A 26,175-nucleotide genomic window follows, 5' to 3' on the forward strand; every position below is an offset into this window, starting at 1 on the left:
CCATGCAGCACCCTAAAGAATCAATATACTCACACACTGGAGAATAATGCAAATTTCATACCATTATGGCTGTAATTTCTTGTCATGATAATGCCAGTTACACGGATATGCCAAGTCTCAATGGTAGGTATATATTTACCAAGCCATATTCCTGATCAATAATTAATGTGATAAATATTGTCTTCAGGGTTTCCCTTGTTCTCAGGAGAAGGAGCTAAAAAACCAAAACAACAATAAGAAGGAAACATTCTGCTCACTGGAACATAGGTTAGACCATTCTGTCATAATGTTTCTTGATTTCTCTTAAAGTGAGTCTAATTTTAGAGTCAGACATTTCCATGTCCATTTGACCAGAGACACAACAGGAAATTAATCTACAGTAAATGATGGAGGAGAAAGACCCGCGACAGGATTTCACCTCACGGATTCTAGCTTTCTATCACTCTGTTAACATATTTCACCATGACTTATATTGAATTATAACACCACTGTATTGAAATTCACGGTGGCTAATGTTTGCATTACAAGTGACATTTATGTGAGTCACAGTGGGGCTAATAGGTGATTTTGCTCAGGGAAGGACACCGGTGAAGTGGCAATAAAGGACTGTTCGATGGAAACAGCGATTTTGTGGGGACAAAAGGAGACTTGACAATGAGAGACAGAAGAGGGGGACAGGGACTAGTAAAGAGCTGGCAGACAGCAAGATTGACGGATAGGTCCTTTTGGGGCCGAGCATGGTTGTCCAGCAGGCTCTAACTAATGGCGTGAATGGACAGGCTGCTATGGCGAGGCTGTGTTGACATTGTTGAACGGGAGCAGACAGGAGAACGAGATAAGCTGCGGGTCTAAAAAATGACTGTGATACTGGAATGTACAGCAGCGGAGATGGGGGAGATGATTGCAGCTATCGAGAGAACAGTGCTTTGTCAGGACACAGATGGACACACTCTCACACACACACACACATGTAGACACACTCTCACAACCCCACACACACATACATGCATGCACACACACGCACGCACACACACACACATACACACACACATACACACACACACACACACACACAATACAATCTGTTGCATGATATCTAATATTCTCTTCTCTTGTCCTTGGGCCAAGTGTCTTATTTCTCACTATATAGCATCCATTCAAATCATTCAATCAGTGCATTTCACTGTGTATGTGAGTCATAAATCTATCTCTCTTTCCTACCTCTTGTATGGAACTTATGTGTGTGATATAAAACCTATGACACACATGTCTTCCACATACAGCACACGAGTGTTTTTTTTGTTGAAATCACCTTCAAAATCACCCAATGTTATTCTCGCCATAGACCCAACACTGCTGCATTACTTAGGTGTGAACTCATTTCAGGGCTGCTGGAGGAATCTCATCCAACACCTGTTTCCAAAGATGCTCTGACACCCAACAGGGAGAGAATGATATGCAGCTTTCCCAAGGCAGTTTATGGTGATCTGGGGGTGCGATCAGTTCCACACTAACCCGAGTCCTCTCTCACCCATTTGGGCAAGACCCTTTGTGATGAGCTTGTACTTCTCCCCTGTTATCTCTGAACTTGCACCAGAGAATGGCACCTAAATGGAACCTTCATTCTTTTATAACTTGGGAGGCCTTTGTAAACCAACCAACTTTTTCTCCCTCACCAAGCGGAGGTCAGACAGACAGAGAGCATGAAAGCTCCTGTGCAATCATGTGCTCTAGCCTTATTTACACTCTGAACACACGTTTGTGCATATTTCATACAACAATTTCACCATGCAACACACGTGGTTTAATCATGGCTGGCATTCCTGGGTGGTGAACATGGTTCACTTTTCCTGGCAGGATGTAGCTTACGGGTGAACATACTGTCTAGTGTCTACCTAGAGCAACAAAACATTTAAAAAGTCTCTCTCTCTTTAATTTATTTCGATCTCTCCACCAGCATCTCTCTCTATTTTCTCACTTTGTCCCTCTCACAAGGTAAAAGTTAGAAGGACTCAGAGGAATCAGTGAAAGTGAGGAGTTTAAAAAATAGTCACCCGAACAGAGAGAGTCCTCTCTCCTGGGCCGCTGCCACTGCCACTGCACCTCGGACACCGTTTCTGTCATCTTTGGCTTGGCTTTGAAGATCCCCCTCCATCTGTACGATCACAGAGGCTGAGGCGAATTATGCACATTATCTCTGGGCTCCTCTCCCTCATTAGGGCCCAGAGATGCCAGTCTGCAGGAGGAGAGGTGCAGCGCACGAGGACAGGTTGCCGGTGTCATGTCATACACAGAACTCTGGTGCTTGTGTGTGTGTGTGTGTGTGTACAGTATGTGTATGTATGAGTGTATGTGTGTGTGTGTGTGTGTGTGTGTGTCTGTGTGTAGGCCCATGTGTGACTATGTGTGGTGGACACACATATGTATGTAAAGTATGAGTGTTTTTTTTATGTGTGTGTGTGTGTGTGTGTGTGTGTGTCTCTGTGTAGGCCTATGTGTGTCTATTTGACAACGTATGTGTGTTTTTTTATGTGTGTGTGTGTGTGTGTGTCTGTGTAGGCCTATGTGTGTCTATTTGACAACATATGTGTGTTTTTATATGTGTGTGTGTGTGTGTGTCTGTGTGTAGGCCTATGTGTGTCTATTTGACAATGTATGTGTGTTTTTTATGTGTGTGTGTGTGTGTGTGTGTGTGTGTGTGCATTTGACGTACTAACATAGCAAAACTGTACAGGAACTGCTATCCATGTCACACACAGAGAGCCAATGAAGTCCAAACATCCCTAGAGATCATGCCCTCTTATATGGAAATGAGAGGCTCACTAACAACACCTTTACCAACAAAAACAACAGCTGCTGCAACAACAATAACAATTCGGGTTTGCTTTCCCCCTTGATATCCAGATACATTTAAATCAGTGGACCTCCAATGGCCCCAAGTTGCCATATCTAAACGTCACCACCAGAGGACACTATTCTTTAAGGGGCATGAAGGAGACAGAGAGAGATAGAGAGAGAGGGGGGAGAGAGAGAGAGAGGGAGAGATGCATCAGGGACTTCTCACTCTCATACAAATGAGTTTCATTTACATGGCAGAACGTGAAACGTCATTACATCTGTGAATGGGAATAAATGATTTCATTAAATCTGTTGTGGCAAGACGCACATTCATTCCCTGTGTCTCAAGTGGCGCACAATATTTAATAGTCTTGCGCAATTAGGAGAGAGTGATTTGAGACGTCACCATTTTCCAGACCTCTCCAGCACTAGGATGATAGACTACAGATGCTTTCTCTGTGTAGATTCAGTGACTGGATCACTCTGAGGACAAGAGAAGGGGGGAGTTCAGTTTCAGTTAGAAGCACATCAGCACTTCACCGTCATGCGCTCATAACCACAGTTAACAGTTCATAAAATACTCTTTCTGGAACTATTTACAGATTAGAGTTTACAGATGCTCTTTCTCTCTGCATGTTATATGTGTGTATGTATGTAAGCACGTGTGCAAACTTGTTTGTGTGCATATGCCTGTTTTGAGTAATGTGTGAGGAGAACTAAGATTGTATTTTATAGTTCAGTCAGACTAATTTGGTTGCTTAAATGTCTTGGTGTCTTTTTTCAGATGTCTGCCACGTTACCTTGTTCTACCATAGCATCTTTCATGCAGGCTGTCAAGTGTGAAGTGATTAGCTATCAGTGCATACAGTATGCTTAGTATTCATTACATTACATTACATTTGGCTGACGCTTTTTTTAGCCAAAGCGACTAACAACATGGTAACAGTTTGCGTTTTAGAGCAATTGTCAACAATTTTAGGACAATTTAAAAAAAACATTATTCAGACATCCCAGACAGAATGAGAATGGTGCTTGAATATCATGACTCCCATGGAGACTAGATCTGTTTCCCCTGCGCGCGCGCGCGCTCGTGTGTGTGTGTGAGAGAGAGAGAGAGAGAGAGAGAGAGAGAGAGAGAGAGAGAGTCCATAAACCAAACGACAGTTTGCATTACATAAAGCGCTTAGTTTTGACAGACTGTTCTAATTGGTCAGGGGGTGCGTCATGGGTCAGGTGGGCATACCTGTTGAATGAACTGGAGCTGGTCAGCTGGGATGGCCAACAACATCGCAAAAATCTAATACACTCTTTATATTATTTATGATGCATACGTATCAGCCTTCGGTAGCAATGAAATGTGGTCGCGGAATGACAAATAAATGTACTATATAAATGTAGCATGCGTGATGTAGTGAGTGCCACGAAAGGGTTAAATTGATTTCCCATCCACGGTGTGGTGTACGGAGGTTAGTTATTGTGGTGCAGAGCCTCTGGACGGCGCGCTGCTGCTCACAAACGCCAACTTCTTTACTTGCTCATTCACCACTAAACAAAAACAATGGCGGAGCTAAGGAAGCGCACCGACTTGGAATTTGACGGTACCCGGTCGTAGAAGCAATTGAGCGGGTAGAATTAGCCCATGGACGGGCAACAGTCATATCACGAAATGGAAAATCCGACCGAAAACCCCAGCAAGGCGGCGGAATACCTGAAAGAGCTGAATAAAATAATCGAAACACAACAGGAGTTGTTAGAGACGCAAAAGATTCGGATTGAGGAGCTTGAGCAGCAAGTCACCGATCTTTGCAAAGAAAATACTTGTTTGAAGGACCAGCACCAGAGACACCTGGCCACCTGCAGACTGCAACAGAGTAACAGCCACCCCACGCTGGGAGCGATAAAAGAAAATGTTATACAGGAAAAGTAAGTCCTCGCTCATGCTCAATATGACGGTATCGTGAGGTTTTTCTGTGAGGTTATTTCTCCATTTACCTATGCTATTCTCTTTCAAGTTTGTGTAGCGTTATTTTCGCGCTGACGTATTTCGAAAAATTACACAGACTGACTGGTAGTTCTATAAAGCTCGTGGGGTGGTACGATGCAAACAATTGTTGTGACGGGGCAACATTCAGTGTGTCATTACATTCAGTTCCATTTAATTAAGTAATTGTCAACAAATTTGCGTTGCCTAAACTCAACTAAACTCTATTTAATTTTCAGATGAATCAGAATAGAACATTACGGCTGGTGAATGAGATCGGATCAGCCCATCAATACGTAGTGAGACCGGCTCAAATCTGTACCAAGTAGCTTAGGCTACAGTAGATTGCGTAAAGGCGAAGAGAGTGTAACGGTCACTGCCAGGGGTTACGCTCCTCGGTCGACTGCTTTGTGCGTAACCATCTCCATATCCATAGGCTATGCTGTCAGAAGAATTCAGTGATAGTGATCATAGACGAAACAATGTGTCTGCCATTCCTTAATGGGCGCGTACGCACATGGGTATTCTTGTGTTCCTTCAAAGAGGATAAGGTGAAAGTCATATTAGATAAGACGAAGTGTAGTTCCCTGGGCATTACAATTATCATTTCATACAGAGAAAAATACCTTAAGTCATTATGCCAAGCTGTGGAACCTGCGTACATCAGTTGTATAGGCGTATTAATTTGTGATTTGTACAGGGTGGGGAGCGCTAGTTATCCACTGCTATTTGTAGCCTACTGTACAAAGGATTTATCTGTTTAATATTTCAGTGATTCCAGAAGTGTTGTTTCGAATGTAGCCTATATTTCCCCAATATTAGAACATTTTTCTCACGTCTGTCATGTCATTGCGCACCCCAGTTCACCACGTTTCTTGACTTTGAGTGTATATCACATCCCACCCAATGAGAATACGTGAGCATGCGGTTTTGTTCAAATGTACAAATCAAGCAGTTCGTACAAGTCAGTAGTATCCAACACGGTGGCTAAACATTTTAGTGGTGGAGTTAGTCTAGTAGACATCAACCCCCCCCCCCCCCCCCCTTAATCGCCTTCGCTGAAACGCCCTCGCCACCAGCGAGATCTGAAACACATTAATCTGTTATTATTTGATTATATATTGATAATCATGATAATGCCTCCTTTTCCATCAGACCTTTCTCCCCTGCTCGGCTGCCAGTATTAGTCTTTTAAATGGATTTATTGCAGACACTTATTAATCCAGGATATTTATGGAATAAAGCTTCAGTGTAAGCTTTTAGTAGCACTGGTGTAGTACAGAGCATACATTTGATTGTGGCCAACTGGATGCTGCCCTCCTCCCCAAAGCACTCTGTGGTCAGTGCCATGCCAAATGCACTTCTGATACTGTACATTTTCAGTGTAACATCGTGTGGCTTATTGGCTATTCCATCAGTGTAATTTACATCTGAGTGTTTCTTCCATATCTCCCTGTTGTGACACAGTGATATGGTGACCAGTTGTGTAAAACACTTCTGATTTGCAGTCTTCCTACAAAACACCCAAAATGTAATACCTTTCCTCTTTACATTCAGACACATCAGATACGGTGGCATTATCAGTGCCAATCACTCTTTCAGGTATTCTCTCAGGGTTCAGAGAATACATACATACTTAATATATAAGCAAACCGGTTGAAATCAGAAAATAGACAAAACTGAAAGGGTAAATAGAAACAAGCAAGCTGTTCTTTCTCACTTGTTCATAACAATCTACTTATGATCAAACATCTAATTAATCAAAGCAATTCAAATTATCTCAGATATGAATGCATTTAAAAGCACATGGGCTGGGCCTGGCCAATCAAATAAAATCTGTGGTATTCTTAGTTTCACCTAGATGCAGGATTGTCCCTGAGGTACAAACGTCCTCAGCAATTACCTTAACTTCCTTATTAAGGTCTATGTTTCATGAAGTGAAACTGTGTACTTCTTCATTTCTTGCAGACTCAGCATCTATTGAAACACAGTGCTGTTGAGTAAAGCATATCCGTACAGTAGAGAACAGTTTTGACTGTATGGGAATGCCTGTGATATTTCCTTGACTTGTGGTGATATTGGCATGACCTGTCAAAGGCTCAGCCTACCATCTGTTTTTGATAACTTGACCTGGCACCTGAACTGATGTGTCAGTGTGTGGTTTTTTATCTTTGTCTTTTCTCAGAACCAGCTACTCTCTCTCAGAGAGAGAGAGAGAGAGAGAGGATTGACTGCTTTCGATTCGTATGCTTTACGTTCTAGAAGGGTGTGATGGAGAGGAAGTCCCGGGTGTGTTCCAGAGAGTTAATGAATGACACAGCAGCTGAATGTGTGCCGAAACTGGCCCCGGTCCGTTCCAGAGTAGGGCCAGATCTGTCGGCACCCGCCAGCCATCAGCACCTGACCTCTGAGGCGTGTGGGCGTCCGAGTGTGGAATGCCTATGGGAAGTTGTTGTCATGAAGTTGGCACAGCAATGATGAAATGCTGCCTCATGCTTGGAAATAAAAGCATTCACTTTCTCATGAGTGCATAAAGCATTTTAAAAATGTTGATCCGGCATCAGATGTTGTCTCTTAGTTAACTGAATGTGTAGTAATGTGGTGGGAGGACACTGGCATTACATCACTTGTAAAGGGCTGGCCTGAGGTTAAGGCACATGCTGTAATTATACATCTTTAAGTATTGGACTCTAATGGGCATTTAAAAGCACTTTCAACATCTCAAAAGGGTTCTTGTTCAGCCATCATTTACAGTTTGTGAAAGTGATAGTTTTGAGATAGCTAGCTACACAGTGTCTTGCTGAAGAGAGCTCAAATGTTATGCATTGTTGCCTTTGTTTGATGGTATGACAGTCATTCCATTTATAGCTTGTTAGGGGAAGAGGGACACATTCTTGAATCGACTATAGTTCTATTTTTGTTATGCTCTGGCATCCAAAGTTTATATTTGAACAAAGATTTGTGTCAAGCTCTCTTCTAACTAGAGCAGGGACAAAGTGGTATGGGACAAGAAGGAAGAGACAATTGTGTGTGTTTGCTTTTGATGTGCCTTCCTTCCTGATAGCAGACCATGCCTCTTGAGGGATGTGCCCAAGTCATAACAGTTATAAGTTGCCTTTGAGGATCTCACTGCTCCAAACAGACTTCTTGCCCACTGATATAAACAGACGGTTGTTCTGTGCTGCAAAGGCCTTCATAACTTCTGCAGTAAACCTGCAGTGTTTAAAGTTGGGGTTGGGTGGGTGCTGCTGCTGCTGCTGGTGGAGGGGAGAGGAGTGGAATAAATTTGATTTGTCACTTAGGTATTCTGTTCAATCACGCACCACCCCGTGGTGTGCCTGGCCTGGCGGAGCTGGAGCTGTGGAGGAGGCTTGCGGGGGCCCTTGCTGTGCTGCGACTGACTGCCGCCTCTCATGTTCCTGCGCGTACGAGTTTGCCACGTCAGCTCCTGCGCTCGTGTTACTGCTGACCACAGCGAGCTGGCAATCCCGGGCCTTGGCTCGGAAAGGCTGCCCCGGCCAGCCGGCGGGCTAAGATAGCTGCTGGCAGTCGCAGCGGACCTGTCCCCAGTCCGGCCCGGACCCGCAAGTTTTGCCCCAGGGGGCCAGATGCACTCTGGAGTCGCCCATCGTCCGGTGAGAGAGGGAGCTCCCATGCATATCAACGATGCGGGTGGGAAGGTTACGACGCGAGGGGACCGTAAAAAGCTAAACGGAGCTGTCTAGCGTCACCTTGTTAGTCGTGGGACTGCTATGGCGTTGTCATAAAGTTGAAGGCTGATTCTCTCATGGGAGAGTTTATCAAAGGATAACCTCCGTTGTGTCCTCTGTCTCAGCTGTCACACGGAAGCGCTTGCTCTAACAGGCGCCTATATTTGTTGTGGGAGAGGCGGCATTATACCCGCACACAATGTAATTATGCTTTTGTGTTTTTATTGTTCCCTTGCAGAACAGGCCTACAGGGAAATGGAAGGGGCAAATATCATCCTTTATATTAAAAACAGCGTGAGGTTTGCCCTCAAATGTGCAAGCTCTCCTGTATAATAAATACAGTATCATCTTCATTCATGTCAGCTGCTATGCAATTTGAGAGGCTTGAAATTTTTCTCGTTCAGGTTGGGCAACCTGCCACTCGGACTTTCTGAGCAAGGCATTCTGCAACTTTCAGAATGCCGGGTAATTAACTGTATGAATAAGAATGTGTTGTGTTGCCCTGGGCTAGAACACTGTGGACAGCTTGTGACATAAAAGAGAGAGAGATGGAGAGAGAATGAGAGAGAGAGAAAGAGAGAGAGGGAGGCAGAGAAATGTCATCTATCTCAGTTGGCAGTTAAGTGTCAGTGAAAGCCTTTGGGTGGTCCTAGAGAGAGAGAGAGAGAGAGAGAGACAGAGAGAGATATGGAGGGATGGAGAGAGTGAAGGAAAGAGAGGGATATACAGAGAAACACAGACACAGAAAAAAAGAGTAAACAGATGTTAGGAGCAATCTTAAGCAATGAAATATTGATGGTCACAGGAACTCTTTAAAGATCTCCTCTCGTAAGCATATACAATTTGACACTCTACACCTTGTCACATGTTTGATGTGATGTTTTCTCTTTTCATCTATTGTTAATCTACACCGTTGCTTTTGGGTGCAGTGGTTATCAGGAGCACTCATGGATTTGACTTATTATGTCCTCATCACATCTTTTGATTTGGCCCTTTCTCTTTATATTTTCATTTGGCATTTTAGGCAGTAGACGGGTTGTGCCTTGAATGCTTGACTGTGCTTTCTTTTAACTTCTTTTCTGGCTGTGTGGGATAGTGGTAGGTGGCATAACATATTTATATAATACAACCAGGTAGATCCCTGAAACAGAATGTTCTTTAACACACATTGACTTTTGCATTAGCACATTAACTGCTTTCTTTGAAGTGATAACCCAATTGAAATTGTTCTGAGACAACATTTTCCCATTCTCTGTGGACATTTCCTTCAGATTTCAATGCACATACCCTCAAGCATGCTGTTATGTGTCCCATATAAACTAGGATTCGGTGGTAAGTTGGCTTTCGTTATAGATCATTTTGTAGGAATGAACCATAGGATCATTTGTTGTGTATGTCGTAGAACATTCACCACATCTGTAAACTTTTTATTTAGCATTTTATTTCCTCCCATTGAGATAAAAAAAGAAAATCTTCTCAGGAATTTTGATATTGGGACATTTGTGGAATGCCATATGCATTCATTCAAGCTTTGCAGTGCATTCAGTTTTGTCATAATCATGTGAATGACTTTGCTGATTGCTTTTGTAGCATGGCTTAGTCTGTTTTCAGTAGCAAGTGAATTGCAGATATGAGGGCAAAGGAAATAAAACAGTAGAATGATGAATATGAAAAATGAAATATCATCACCAGTTTCTTTTTTAAATAATAAAAAAGCCTAATCTAATCTTTTCAGGATGAATGAAACACATGAATGGCTACTGCTTTTCCTTACCAAACTAACCAATGGCTCAACCGAACATGCAACACAACACTCATGCAGTACTATATTTGCTGGGATTATCATTGATGCATTGAGTCTGTACACAATTCTACATATTCATGCTGCATTAAAAACAGGGTGTGCTGTATTTATTTACAGAGCATTTTAGGACGTGCGTCATCAGGCCTTTGGCTTTCATTTGTAAAAAGGGTGATAACACTGTCCGGATCTTATCAGCAGTGCAAATGGAGGCCATCTATCATGAGGCCATTGCTCAGCGGTGTCCTGCTCAGTGGGGAAAGGCTTCCTAACGGGAGCGCTATCCGTTACTCTGACGAGAGAGAGAGAGAGAGAGAGAGAAAGAGAGAGAGAGAGAGAGAAAGAGTGAGAGAGAATTGGGAATTATCCCAGAAGAAACAGCCTTCCACATAGTTGTTCCCCCCTCTCTGACTTGGACAATCCCAATTAGTCTTCTCTGTAATGACATTCCTCTGGAAAATGAGTGCCAGATTACAAAAAAAAACACAGAGACTTCAATTGGCAAAGCCATGGGCCAGTTCTGTTTGATTAAGTGTAATCTACTCTTTAGTTAAGTGTTAAAAACAAATTAAGATATTTGAATAAAGAGGCCTTGTTGCCAGTCTTTGAGTCCTTATAATTGTCCTCTAAAGGACTTTGTCAATACATTCAACACTGTATATACTCTTTGCCAATAGTATAGCGAGCAAGATGGCGGAGAATCCGAGGACCAGAGCTAACCTTGAATGATCACGGTCTTTCAAGGCACGTGGGACTTAATTGACTGATTGATCTTTCACCATTGACTCTGGAGCCCAGCGAGTGCCTATTAGTCACCAAAGGCCACTACCACGCTCCCGGACCCTGATGGAGCTGGTCCTTTATTGGTTTCTGTCTGACGGATCCTAGCTGAGAAAACACGGCCCGTGAGATGCCACAATGAGTGATGCTTATTGGAGTTTGAAACCACCACTCCTCCGTGGACCTTGAGAGAGCCATGCCATTGCCACGCCACGCCACACCACGCCACACCACACCACACCACACCAGGCTGAGTAATGGGAGTCTCTGGGCGCACTGGGCAGGCGTGGAGAAGAACGGACTGCAGCCCATGCAGTGGAGGGGGGGGGGGGGTGTTTGGATCGAGAGCAGCACGCTTTCAGTCTTTTTTTTTTCTTCAGAGGGAGTAAGCTGGCTGCTATCAAAATGTCACCCCGGTTGATGGTGTGTGCTATGGTATTTGGAGTTATGACTTTCTATTTGCTTGCTGAAATGACTTGAAGATAATGGGGGAAAAACACGTTTTTGATTCTATTACTGTGTTGTTGACAGGACCAACCATTTGAGGCTAATTAGCATTTATCTACAAGATAGAGCCCCAGTGCTTATTGACTTACAGCACATTGTAAGGGAATGGGTTGTTTATTCTGGAAATGGCCTTTATGACTTGTGTCTCGATGATATCAGTTGTTTTCATTAAGCCTCCTACTGGTTGTGTAATTCTATCTTGCGGGGTCACCTGGAAGCCCTGATCATGCAGAGCCACATGGTAGGATTGCAAGGGAGCCAAGTACTGATCCTGTTGCACCATGAGTTGTTGGTTGTTGTTTCCATTTTGCCTTGAGGGTGGCTGTTTGTAACCATATCTATAATTTAAAATGATACTGAAATGATCCAATTATTTCAGTTCAGTTCATTTCCTTTAAATGATTAAGTACATTTTTAATACCAACTTTCTCTATAGCATCTTTTACATATTATTATTATTATTATTATTATTGTTATTATCATACAGATTGAAAGAATAATTTTATTTTACTTCTTTGTATTTGAGAGGAATCTGTGTACAAAATACATCAAGGATTATGCTGTCCAAGGAAGGGTTCTTGTTATCTTCTAACTTATCCCACTGTGGAACTGCAGGTTTTATGAGCTTCAACTAAAATTTCAAGCTCGTCAAAAAAACATTGGAATGTCCGCCAGCTTGGTTCAAATGACATCCACTTCATATGTGATTAATAATTTGAAGTCAACAGTCGATCTGGACATGGGCTGTCATGTGTCAGACTGGAAATGGGCTTTTAAAGGACCTGTAGAGAGACCCTTGGAAGGTTCTAGATTGCAGATTGTTTCTAAGAGAGCACTAGCAAGTGGCAGGACTGAGGATATGCTAGACTCATGAATCATGAGCTGCCCCCTCCCCCCGTTATCTTCAGTAGAGCTGGAGATAAATCCAGTGTGAGGGGAAAAAAGTGTGGCTCATCATTTCTGTGAATGACTGCTCATAGCCACCCCTACACGGCTGGGTGTTGTAGCCACTCTGAGTCGACTCTCACAGCTGCAGGAGTTTAATTCCCGCCGACGTGAAATGTTTCATTGAGATGGGAGAGAACGACAGGTTAAACTTCATAATGGAGGTGGACCCATTCATGCCTTATTCAGCTGTCACTGCCAGAGAAGTTGTGCAGGCACTGCCAAAACAATAAAAAGCTCAAAGTCTCGAATAGACCGAACAAGCAGCCCTAGCATCCATAACTACAACAACTGCCGTTCTCTCTCTCTCTCTCTCTGATCCCTGCATGCTATTCCTGGAACAAACTGGAAAAAATGACAGCTGTTAGGGCTGTTGTGTACCCTGTGCTTGTCAGTACACGGGCGGAAGGCTCCAATATCCAGGTTAGGTGGTTTATTTTATTATTTTTTTATTTTATTTTGAGCCATATCCACACTAATAGAGGGTGTTTCATAAACGCTGACCCATCTGATGGCGAGGAGAGCGTAATGGCTTACGGCTCAACAGACGCCGCTTGCTGACTGACTCCTGCCCTTCATTTCGCCGTGGCATTTGCTCATTTGTCGGAGCCGAGACCTGGCCGGATCAAAGCAGGGGCTACACTCGTTCTTCACCAAACACATCCCACCCTTACCCCCCTACCCGAGCCCCACCGCTGGGTAAGAGAGGAGCTCAATTTCCAGGGCGGTCCTGGGGGCTGCAGACATGGTAACAGATTCATCTGCCAGTGATGGGGTAGACATTTCGGTAAATACCAAACATCATTACTCGTGCCTGGCAAGACGGGGGGCTATTTCTCTTTTGCTTGATGGAGGAAACATCATTTGTGTACATCATCCGTACACTATCATCCATACAAACTGTCTCAATTTTCAGCTTGCCACAGATGTCCATGCTTTTGACTGCATTTGTCTGTGCAGTCAGAACATTGACCTCTTATTAAACAATTATTTCTACCTGTCAGACCTGTCTTTTACCTTTTATTACTTGTTTTACCTGGAGTATACTCAAAAATCCAAGATTGCTGAAGACAATTTGAACTATATTGGTACACACATCAAGACAATTCCTTCCAAAGTCAGGAACAGTATGAGTGTATGCAGAGAAAGAAGATAAAGGGACATTGCAAAGTTTGCAAATAGTAGAGGAGATATTAAATGTGCAAGTTAGTCAAAGATGACAGGAGGTAGTATAGCAGTGGATTGGGTTATACACTTCATCATTTTTGTTGCACCTACATTGTAATGGCTGAAATTCCCTTGAAAAAATCACTCTTTTCCTGCATATCATTTTTAGATCCATAGCATTTTGGACCATGCTCATAACTAAGATTGATGTACCCCCATACACTGCCTGTACATCTCAGAGGAAGTCCAGGGGGAAGAAACGTCTAAACCCAATCCAGTATAGGGGGCCCAACACTCTCTAGGTGACCGTTTCGTTTGAGGGCTGCTGCATCTCTCTTATGTGTCTGAGGAGCCCTGGGAAGTCTTGGCAGCCGCTCCCAATTTTACTGTTCAATTTGGCCTGATTACTTTTTGAAGCATCTGATGGTGGAGTTGCATGGCCAGGAAGGGGGAGGGCAAGGAGATTAAATGGTGCACTTATGAGTATTCCCTGAATTACAGTGGCCTGCCTGGTCAGTGTGATCAGACCCCCCCATGTCCGGTCTGGATCTAGGTCTGGCCAGTTTGGAACATGACGGGAAGGACTGTGTGGTAAATGTGGGTAGTCAGTAGGGGTGGTGAGAGAGAGAGAGAGAGAGAGAGAGAGAGAGAGAGAGAGAGAGAGAGAGAGAACGAGAACAAACAGAGGCCCTGGGGGCTTGCTGAGACACTACAGAGTGGAGGTGTTGTGTCACCTGTTCTTCCTCAGGGTACAGGATTTGACAGTCACTCAGAAAGGGTTGTATGAGTGTATGGATCAGAACATTGTATACTGTACTGCCTATCAAAATCTCATGGAAAAGTTATTATAATTTAATAAATTGGTATATGATTAATGTGGAGTTTACGACAGTGTTATATATTTTCTGAATTATATATATAAATAGTTTTAAGGGAAATGCTGGTTGCCTGGATACTTGTCATTTTCTTCAGTCTTCTGATACAGGACTCTTATTTTCTGGAAATGCTCAACAAACATGGCTCATTTAATGATGAAGCTTTTTTCTTTGTTACTCTGTAAATCAGAAATAATCCTCATAAAGTTAAAACCTCTCTTTAGGTGTTAGACCGGTATTACTGTTACATGATGGATTTTAGTCCTTAGAAAAAGTGTGTAAAAATTATTAGGCAATACTATGGATAGCAACTACAATAAACAGTGAACCACCAAAAGAAAAAAATATACAGTTGCTGTAAAAAATGTGATGGGTGACAAACTGTCTGAAAGTAGAAGATACCCTGACTGTGCCTAATGCCACCTTCTTCAAAGACAGAGACTCTAGTATTCTCTTGCCTGCAATCATTACCTGCCTTTGTAGTCTACCTTGATCACCCTTGGATGTGCATTTTGCCATCAGCCTAATGACATAAGAAAAATCTCGTTGGCTCCCTAATTGGGCCAATCACGTGATGTCTGCATGTTCATCAATGAAGAGCCTAACACAGAGAGCCTCTTTGATCTCGTCCACAGATGGCCTGAGACCAGGTTATAGCAGGTCATTTGATATTGTTAGATGCTTTAAAACACTCAGAAAGATTTTCAGATGTGTTCCAGTAATACATGCAAATAAATAAATAGTAGAATGTTTGTTTTCCCAACAGCCATTCATCGGCATGGAAATCTTTGCATGTTTTGCATATGATGTGTGGTATGGATCTGGCACAACAAGCAGCCACGTGACTATGTTTCTTTCACAGAGACCAATTATCTGCATTAGAGTGGCTGTAACATGCTTAATTATTCATGTTGTATTGTAATAATGTGGACTGTTGAGCACTCAACCATTCCACCAACACCGGACTGTACATAACCAGCCTTTTGTCTTGTGACTCAATGCTTGTGAAGTGAATGAGGATTACTCTTCGGCAGAATACTTAAAAAGTATAAAGGCCTGATGTCATCCATTTTCTCCTTGAGGAAGTAAACGCTGTCAGCCTCTAAAAGCAGCTCCGAGCCGGAGAGATGAGTTTATTTATCAAGAGAACATCTGCAGCACTTAAGTGCATTTACTCAGTCAGTCAGTTCTCTCCCGAAAAATGCTTGGATGTCTAAGGCCAGCTGCTCCTCTCTCTCTCTCTCTCTCTCTCTCTCTCTCTCTATCTATCTCTCTCTGACTTAAGTTTCAGTTGCTTAAACAACCTCTTTGAGTCATGAAAGTCTGAAACGCTAATTTTTGTTGAAAAAACGATGACAAACGTTGCCTGAAGCAATGCTAATGTGGAAGGGGGAGCGGCACGCCCACTGGTCTTGTTTGAAATTGAATGCATAAATGAAAGCTCCCGAAGCCTTCGCCGGCTGTCCAATGAGAGGATGAGTGGGGCTGGTGATTCACTGCCTCAATGACTTCTCCGCCGTGGTTCCCTCACCAGTTAGACTCGGTTCGACAAAGTGTCATGGCCCGACTATTTTGACACGATTGCCACTAAATTGAAAATGGACAGTTCTGTTGTCACTAACCTCCTTTGTCCAATTTAAATTCATATTTTTTACAGCAAATTATCTTCCATCAGGAACCCAAGAGTAGACCATTATCTGTCGGGCCTAATTCAGATTGGCTTTTAAACATAATAAGGTGCTGTATTTTATTCCGATATCACACATTTGTAGTAATTGCAGCTGGATCCTTATCTGAAGGATCATGTACCTCAAACACTTCTCTACAGGAATAGTGTCATATTCCTGAAGATTTTGCTGGTAGAGCAAGGTGCTAAAAACTCAAGCTAATGGATTTGGTTGTCAGGGAGGGCATGCACATACTGACTAAATTTACCTTGATGTGTCCGATTGCATTAAACAAGCTTAATAAATGGAATTAACTGTACCCAACATCCATGGTATGTGGACTCGTCTACATCCACACGCTAAGCCCTACTCAACCTACTCCTGTTTACTTTGAAATCTCTCTGTTTTTTTGGCCTTTCCAGCAGCAGCACCATTCATTTGGATGCAGTGTGGACGCCAGAACTTCCTGGCATTCTAATGTTGACATTTACCTCCTGATGTGCATTCTGTGTCATCTGCAAATACAAATGTCAGTGGGAACACAGTTTCAGTAATAGGGAGGCATGTAGACTACCGTATGTTTGTGTGTCTGTGTCTATGAGCTGTAGGCAAGTTGGTATTTCTATGTTGGTATAAATGTTGCTCTTTAGATCCACTAAGGGGGGGGGGATGAGATTAGATAATGACAGTAAAATAATGAAGTTGCTCTTTGGCATGAGGTGAGACTGTGTGTCAGTCGGAAGGCCACCTCGGGTGCCAGAAGCACGGGGGGAACTGGTGTTCGAGGGCCAAGTGGAGAGGACCACAGGTGGGCAGGGCCTGTCTAGCGTCAGGTCAGCGGGCATCGAGATCAAAACACCCACCCAACCCAACCTGCTGGGGGCGTCTTAATTAGTCCACCATATGAAAGGCCTCCACTCCACTCCTTTCCTCTCATCTGTTCGCTCTCTTGCTCGGCTGAAAGTCATTTGAAAAGCACTCATGCTGTTCTGTCTCTCTCTCTCTCTCTGTTTCTCTCTCACTCTTTCTCACTCTCTCACACACACATGCACACAGTAGACTCCGCTTTTGGTAATTAGCACTGTGATTAATGAGGATAATTTGAATTTATGTAACAGGTTAACTAGACACAACGTATGATGTAGCACCCTGGGGGAAGGGGATGGAGGGGGCTCTTTCATAGGGCCATCCGACGTGTGGGATGATGAATGCAGGACTACGCTGGGCGGCTGGTCAGGGTTGTAAACACAGACCTACATACTGATCTCCATTGTCTTGCTCAACCAGAGCTACTGATGGCTTTTGCATCGCCAGTTTCTCAATTTTTCAAAGGGGATTTTGATTTACTGATAACCTTTGTGTTACAGAATAGGGGAATTCCATAGGGGATTTTTTTTTTCCGTGCCAGTGAATCCTCAACCATGTGTTCTGCAAGTCATCTTTTCCAATTCATTATTAGTAATCATGCATCAGTATATTTTAGAGGCCCTTCTTTTAGGGAGAGTATTTCTAAGAGGATTATCTGATGGTTGACATGTCCCCACAAACATCTGCATAGCTAAATGCTTCGCGGTATTAAAATGGTGTGTGGCAATTGTGCATTATTTATGAGCGATGCCTACCATTTTTGGGCGTTCTCTAGGAAGCGTGCCTTAATGTCGCATTATGAGTTGTGACCTGTCATGGCCGGTGATCTAGGCTCACATTAATCAATCTGTTTCCATTTGTGCAAGTGGAGAGCCACGGACGGCAGGCTAGGCCTTTTTTCTTTTTTTTTCACCGTCATCGCTTTAAAGCTCAGCCGTGGTGGGCCTTTTATCAAATCCCTTCCCCCGAGTGGCACTGGGAACATGCTCATGTATTAGGCCACCGGTGCCTCTACACATATTCTGTTTTGGTTTCTCAGATCTCGGGAGCTTTTGTCTGCGCTCCCCTCCATTATCATCAGCGCAGACATCAAACCGTCGAAAACTAGCCGCTCAATGTTTTAATCTTCTCCCTTTACTTGAGGGGTTAATCCCATTATAGAGTGGAAGGTGTAATGGCTAATCATGGCGAGAGGTACAAGATAATTAGCAACAGCACATTCTCCGCAGCCAATGCTCTGAATGGTCTGTAGTGTAAGCAGTATACATGTATTGTGGTGGTGTTCAACATTTTTGATCTTTTAACATATTTAAAATGCAAATATGTGTAAGATGCACTTCATCTATGGTCTTGAGCTGATGAAAACATATATGTAGAATGCAAGGAGCTGTGTTTTGTCATCACTGCACGAACAGTGACGTTCTCCATGGGCTTCCCAGCTCGCTGGGAGTTGTTAGGCCACAGATGTTGGCTTCTGCATTGTGTCAGGCATGGGCCGCTAATCCCTCAGCTTGTCCCGAGAGAATCAGACGTGCCGCTTTTACCCAGGACCTGAACTGTGCTGAACCTTTAAGCGCCATCCTCCACTCTCGATTTAGGCCGCGGTTCCCAGGGTGGGGGTGGGGTAGGGTTGGAGAGGGTGATTATGTCATTGTCAACAGCTTTATGCCGGTTGCGTAATTCCTTCAGCCGTGCATACGTGGATATTACATTGCTCGCTGATAAACTAATGCCGCTATCTCCGAGCCCTCCGTGACTTTGAGCCGGAACTCGCCCACTCATGTGCATGTAATATCTCCTAACCCAGGCCGGCCTTAAAATAAAGGAGATTTGGATATCAATTAATGGAAGTGTCATGGGAGGAGTATTGTAAAAGTCTTTAGTTTGTCTAAAGCGCTGCCAAATGGTGTGTTGGGATTGAAGCGAAACATCAACAGTATCATCTGTATTTTCCATATTCCACGCTGATAAGTCAACACCGTTCTGTTTTCCCTCTCAGTGTCTGAACAAAAGCACATGAATAAATAAAGTGGTTATTTATTGATGTATTTATTTTTGTGTGTGTGTGCTTGCTCTCTATCTTTCCCTTTTCCTCTCCTTTCTCTCTCTCTCTCTCTCTCTGTTTCCCGTTCCTCTCTTTCCTGCTCTCTCTATCTCTATTTCTCTAGCACCCTGTCCCCTTTTTCTCTCTATCTATTCCTCTTTGCTTTTCTCTCCCCCCCCATCTATCCTCCCTCCCTTTCTCTTCTTTCTTAATCTCTCTTTTTCTCTCTCTGTCCCTCCCTCTCTCTCTCTCAATCTTTCCTGTGTCTCTCTCTGAACTGCGGAACTGAGCCAGGCTGGGCTGGATGCCTTATGCCCATGTGATTGATAATGCTCCTCATTACTTGTGCCATTTTATCTCTGCTTTCCCGGGGAAGGCCTCATGCAGCGGCTGTCTATCTGCCTGAAGCACCTACTAATGATTCGAAAGACACACACACACACATTCACACACACAGGCACACTTACTCGCGTGCCCCACACATGCCACAACTGCTGCCAGAGTTGAGAGGCACCTTAAGCCAAGAGCAACACATGTACTGTATGTGTCTCACGGATGAGGAGAAAGAATTGTCAGAAAAACAATTAAATTACATATTTGATTATGTGTTGCATATAATTGCCAGCAATAATGCAGAATATAAGAACATGTTCGATTCATGACAACATGAGCATTTTAACTTGTGGCAGTAGTTTTTACTATTTTAATGTTACGAAATTATTTTATGCTATATGAATACATTGACAAGCTTTACAGAGTAATGTTCTGCCAAATTATCTTCATAGCTTCAAAGAAAACAAATCTAGTCTCCATTACTTTCTATTTCTACCTAGACAAATCTTTCTACCATATGCTGCAAAAAATGGTGTGTGTGTTTGTGTGTTGACTTGCTCACATGCACACCGGCAAAAACGCTTGACCAGTTCACAGGGGAAAGAGGGTCATGTCCCTTGTTTACATTGATGTCCCAGAATATATCACCTGCTCTGACACCCTGTGCGGGGTTGAGGGGGCGGTGGTGGGGACAGGAAGTTGAGGGGGAAGTAAGGCCACAGCTGGGTCGTGGCTCCACGGCGGGCCTGAATAACCGGAAGAGAGAGCACGTAGAGATAAGGTGACAGGAAACGGCTGGAGTTAACCCCCCCCTCTCTCTCTGCCCCTCTCCCTCTCTCTCTTTTCTGTGCTCTTTCTCTATTATCCACCGCTTTCTCTGTTTCCCTGTTGCTTTTTCTCTCTCTTTAGTTCTATTCTGTATTCCTTTTTCTCAATGTCTTTGTTTGGCTCTGTTTCTGATTATTGTACTCCGTCTCTCACTTCCCTTATCATGTAGCCATGAGGGACCCAAGTGCTATTCAAACAGCTGAAAAGGTCTTCCAATGGAATTATTTCTGTTCCAGAAGGATTTTGACATTTCATGCATTATTAAACTGCTTTTTACCTCTGACTTGGCAACTGTAGTTAGTCATTGAAATGTTTGCTAGAGAACACCCCCAAACACAGAGCTGAAATGTTGGCTAATAAAATCCCTGTCAAACACGTGTGCCCTGTCTCACTGCCAGATATGAGCTTGTGATTCATTTTTGGGAAATTTCCTTGTTGGAATTTGTGTTGCTAATCCTTTTAATATTAACGTGTGTGTGTGTGTGTGTGTGTGTGTTGGATGCGCTTATTTTACTATGTAGTTTGTCCCTTTGTCATTTTTCATCATCATACATTGTTGCCTTCAGTTCTTGGTATTAAAAAGCATGAACAGTATTTCGACTTTTGGCCTTTTATATAACATTGAGTTTCCAGCGGACCTATTCCAGACATACCCAGCCATCAGCCCAGTCAGTATATCTCTCAGAAGCATGTGATGTTGCTGTACTTATTTCCATTTCAGTGCTCTTCCTGTAAGGAATTCAGCCACGCACCCGGATGTCTTTAGTGTAACGACGCTAGTGACCGACTGTGTTTTCAGTTGAAGTTGAAATCAGTGTTTCATCTTGATACAATAAATTGTCAGAAGCGACCCTGTGATGGTTTAGCTTTGAACACTGAAATAGATGGACCACCAGATGTAGTTTAGGGTGACCAATGTGCCAACTAATTTTCCTCCATGACATCTTACTCCTTATGAGACTGCCTGTGAAAAAAAATGTTCTCACAACAGAGAAAGCAGGTCAGCATTTTCTTACCGCTATAACTTGGTGTGTGTGTGTGTGTGTGTGTGTGTGTGTGTGTGTGTGTGTGTGTGTGTGAGAGAGAGAGAGAGAAAGAGAGGCCTCCTTAGGACATAACTGACTGCCAAGTACATTTCCTTGTCCTTTTATTAATCCTGTGTTTGCCAAGAATCTCTTAATAAACTGATGATCAGCAACAGAAAGTGAAGCAGTCTCCTTACAGCGTTCAGTTAAGCAAGTTTTATATTGGAATTGTAAGTCAGTGGTCTTGCTGTGACACCAGTAGATCTATTTACCCTTATAGAACCTCTGCACATTCACATGTTTTTCTGACTTGCCTGACTTCACTCAAATGATCACATCATGTGCTTTCAGTAGAGAAGAAAAGAGAAGTAGAAAGTTACTGCCCAGGTGAAAATGTGCAGGTTAAATAGCTGCATTGATAAACATTATTTCAGAGAGCATGGATCTTAAAGCAATCATATGGTTCGGTGTACACACAACCAAATCAGTTGGTGTGTTCGATATCTTGCAGCATTGCACAAATCTAGCTGATCATCATGCATGTTTGTGTTGTAAGATTCAGCCAGATCTGCACGGTGGTGCAAGAAGTCGAATGTGCCCACTGATTTGACACTACTGGAATACAAAGTAAGGCAATGTGCTGACTTCAGAACTGTCCTTATTATAACCTGTCTGTACACTTTCAAAGTTTACAATACTTTTAGTTGTCTGTAGGGACCCTTTCCACACTACCAGCAAATTGTAAGGTTATTTTGAGCCTTGTCAGTGGTTTGAAAATGTATTAGATTTATTTTGATGTGGCTCCATGCTCGCTGCTAGCTCAAAACTCCTCTGATTAACACAATTTTGCTCCCAAACCAAAGTTTGAACTCATTATCATTCGTAAATAGACCTTAGGTTGTGCGTACACCGAACCATTCCTTTAAGAAAACACTGTTTCTGGAAGCTTTGCCATTAATTGAGAATTCCAGAAGAGTAACTTGTACGATGGGTTATGTTTGTGAGAGGCCTACAGTATCTTGCCCAAAGTAGGGACAGCTTGAGGTCTTTAGTTAGTGGTTGGTTGATATTTCACAGCAAATATCAAGAGAGTCTTAATAGCACATGTCCAAAGATTTACAGTGGATTAGTTACCACAATCTAAATATAAACCACAATCTAATTCAGGGGATATTTCTTGATATTTGCAGAGGGTCCTAACAGCTTCGTGTGAAACAGATTGGGTTGTAGTCTATGCTTAGGATAAAGCTTAGGTTATGTTGTGATTGGGAATGATTAGCCATAGCGATTAACCTTTTGCAATAATGTCATATGAAAATGAGGTGATCCTACTACATGTTTATAATGAGGTTTGTTAACCAAGTGGCGACATTCCATGCTGAATTCCATACACATTAAGCCAACACAGAAGTTCAGAAAACCTGCAGTACCTCAAACGTCCATAAGGGGTGGCTCCAAATGAATTCACAGCAGTAATGGACTTACAGTACAGTGGGGTACAAAATACAGTTACAGGGAGGCTACACCAGACACATAACTGAAGCATTCCGTTCATGTAGCATCTGCTGCAAGAATCAGCTTCCGCTATAATCAATGGAACTGGATACACCAGACGTGATGGCGGCATGTACATTAATTTCCTGTGTATTAGCTACATTGTGTATAAGCCGCAGGACAGTGTTTTATGCAAGTTAAGAGAAACAAAACCATATTAATACCATATTAACTGCCCCCATCTATCAGTTAGCCTATCAAACATGGTGACCATAGCCTCCTATTTCAAGCATCATACCTTCAGAAACCTATGGTGATGTCACAGTGGGTTTGTCCACTTATGCAGTCTGGTGTTAAGTAAGGGATAACGGCCACCGAGGTGTCGGAAACGGAAAGTTTCTAGACATTAAAGGCGTGGCTAGTCCATATTCATTCGCTGGGTGCACGATAGGGCCCCATATGTTTTTGTAGGTCAGTTTGTTTTGAGATGTGGGTTTTAATCATGGAAAACAAGAACCATAGACTAAGACACACCAGTCCATGAGAAATGCCTCCATTAAGAAGGTATTTTCTCTGCTAATGAGAAGGTTATTTACTGAGAGTAATGCTGTAAATTCTGACCAGGTGTCATGAGGTGAAACCAACCAACATGAGAAGTGTTCATGTATCATTGCCCCACAGACAAAACCAGTGGCCTCTTTCAAAAAAAGTGAAAAGGCAGAGCCCTTAGGGAATTGTAGTTCTCTTTTATTGTTTCTTTCTTCCTTTATTGGCAGCAATTTCTGCTTTTCATGAAGATCTATGGGGATAACGTAATTGAGTTTGTGAAGAGGAAGAATGTTTATGCCATTTTTTCAGCAGTAGGCAGAAGACTGACGTGTGTACCCTACTTACACCCAGACAAAAATGAGCATACAAGGTGCTTTTTGGACCTGGTGTTTTTTTTTTAGATTTGGCCCTTAATACACTCAAGGTCTTGTCATGCTGATGGCATGGGGTGGTTTGAGTGAGTTTAAGACAGAAGGTGAATGTAGATGCTGTTGTTTACTACACAAGGAAGAGAGTTTTCAGGGTTGCATACTGAACAATATGTGGAAACAGTTGATTGATTACTGCACAAAGGTAATTCAATTCAAAATGGGCCATTTTGATTTTCATTTTTCAATGAGCACTGTAGCCCTCAAAAATACGTGCAAGACCTGTTTGCCTGTCCTATCATTTTCATTCCTCTTGTCCAAGAACAGGAATAATGTGTTTGGGGGCTCCTGAATCATTTTGGCTGTCTACCTGCTAAAAGAAAAAGGCTTGTCATGAAGATTAATCGATGTCACCATTAAGAATGTACCAATATGTTTGGGCTTAAGTTAATGCCCAGGCCACACGACACTTGATTTATATGCTACGCTACTTACCTTGTGATGTTGATTAAAAGTATATGGCCTAATTGAAGTGCATTGTTTCAAAGTTGCCTTGGTCTCTCCATCAGCAGTTTCACTGCCTAGCCTGACCATTTTGGTCTTGCACAGCACTCCACCAAAGGGATTCTGGACATGTCCAATCTAGCTGGCATGAGGCCGAAAATACTATAAAGATAACAATGTTATTGCCCATTCATAAATTAGATTATGACTGCTTGATAGTTTTACTAAATTATATTCATTTAAATCAAGTTATGAAGGGGCTAAGGTGGAGGAAATATCAAATAACCCACTTTATGTGTTCTTCTTCTGTATTCGTTTATTATGCTTTTATAGCAATAAACTGCTATGCAAACAAACAAAAGAGCTTTTTATAAATGGGATATTTTTGGCTTTACTTATTTCTAAAATCGGTCTCCCTTTTCTGAATTAATTTAGCTGTGCATCTTTTACCGTCTCTGACTTCCCAGGCCACAGCAGGCATAAACTGGGAGGGAATGGCCATGTAAAAACCCTGAGGCCTTGGGCTAAGAGAAAGAGTGGTCATTTTTTTTTTTTCCCGAGAGGCTCTCAAAGTGACCTTGTTTTCCTGCGATGACTATTTTATAAAACACAAAGCAAATGTAATTTCATTGACTCGGAGAACACAATGACTAGGTCGTCAGAGCATGATGTCAGAACCTCCCCTATAGCTGCAGTACGCATTGTGGAGACACACACACACACACACACACACACACACACGAACTTCCCTCCTCTTCTCCTTCGCACATTTTCATTTTCCCCCTCTCCTTTTCTCTCGTCTGCTGTTGCTGTCATCTGCCCCCCCCCCCCCCCCCGTGACTCATTAGGAACAGTGCATTATGGGAGATTAATCGGCAGTGAAATGGAATAGGCGTGGAATATCTGACACATGCAGAATGGGCTCGCTCAGTGTGGGCACCCTCTGCAGTTGCAGTTGTAGTGCAGCACTCAAGGAATCACTGGGCCGATTGCCCAAGCAGACGTTCTGTTGCAGCACATACCACAGTCTACAGCATGCGTTACTTACACAATCTCTCCAGTTTCCACTGAATGTTCTTTTTTCTTTCCAGGTTAAATAAACCTGGAAGACCTTAATCTCAGATTACACGGGCCTGATAAGCTACTAGTTACACTGCATGGATTTCTGTCTGCGCTGCAATGTGTGTCTTTTGTTCCCAGAGCAGACTGCCACATCTTTAAATTGATATTTTGGTTTCCTCCGACTGGATGCTGGTCAGGGGCTTTGTGCAACACATCGAAGACACACAAGAATCAATAGGAATCCAATTGGCACAGGAAGAGAGAGCTGGTGTCTATGCACCAGCAACCCCCCATCCCCCCAACCCCCCTCCCTTAAGGCTGTTAAGTCGTGCTGTCTCTGCATGGTCAGGCTTGACCACCAAACCCATAGAGGGTGAGTCGGTTGGTTTGTCACTGATAGTCTGTGTTAGACAAATCCAGTGCCTTGTTCCACAGACCTCCTGCAAGGCCGGCTCTTTGGTCGACCACCGGGTGCACAGCGGACAGCAGAAAGAGACGTGGACATGCGCCCCGACTCCCACCGTCACATCAGTGTGGAGGCTCGGGGAAGCGGCCAGCAAGCCAGGGAGAAGGAGGGGGGAAGGGGGGATGAAATCCCTCCTAGCGCATCCCTGAAATTACATAATAGCATGGCACTGCCACCAGAATATATAGGCACCATTTCCTAAGGATTTTGCTATGGCCTTGTGTGATTTCCATAAGCAGACACGCAGGGAGGATAATTACACGACATGGTCATGGCTGTGGGGTGCCGTGGCCCTGGCACTGGGCCAGCTCTGCTGAGCTCAGATGCTCCGTTTCCCACAGAGAATATGCCAGATGAAGTAAAG

At 43.2% G+C, this 26,175-nt stretch overlaps 1 protein-coding gene across 2 annotated transcripts in view; it reads left to right on the forward strand.

Annotated features, from left to right (window-relative positions):
* The first annotated feature begins 4,404 nt into the window (after positions 1 to 4,404).
* Positions 4,405 to 26,175, forward strand: part of iqsec1b (IQ motif and Sec7 domain ArfGEF 1b) — a 181,640-nt gene continuing 159,869 nt past the window's right edge. For both annotated transcript variants that reach the window (XM_076268352.1, XM_076268354.1), the window contains exon 1: positions 4,405 to 4,761. In XM_076268352.1, the coding sequence (XP_076124467.1) occupies positions 4,478 to 4,761 (284 nt within the window). In that variant the 5' untranslated portion in view covers positions 4,405 to 4,477. The remainder of the gene's footprint in view (positions 4,762 to 26,175) is intronic.

Source organism: Alosa pseudoharengus, unplaced genomic scaffold (genome assembly GCF_046254945.1).
Source record: "Alosa pseudoharengus isolate Yale_2024_CS ecotype anadromous, Long Island Sound unplaced genomic scaffold, YU_APseudo_1.1 YU_APseudo_1.1_scf_5, whole genome shotgun sequence".
Lineage (NCBI taxonomy): Eukaryota > Metazoa > Chordata > Actinopteri > Clupeiformes > Clupeidae > Alosa > Alosa pseudoharengus.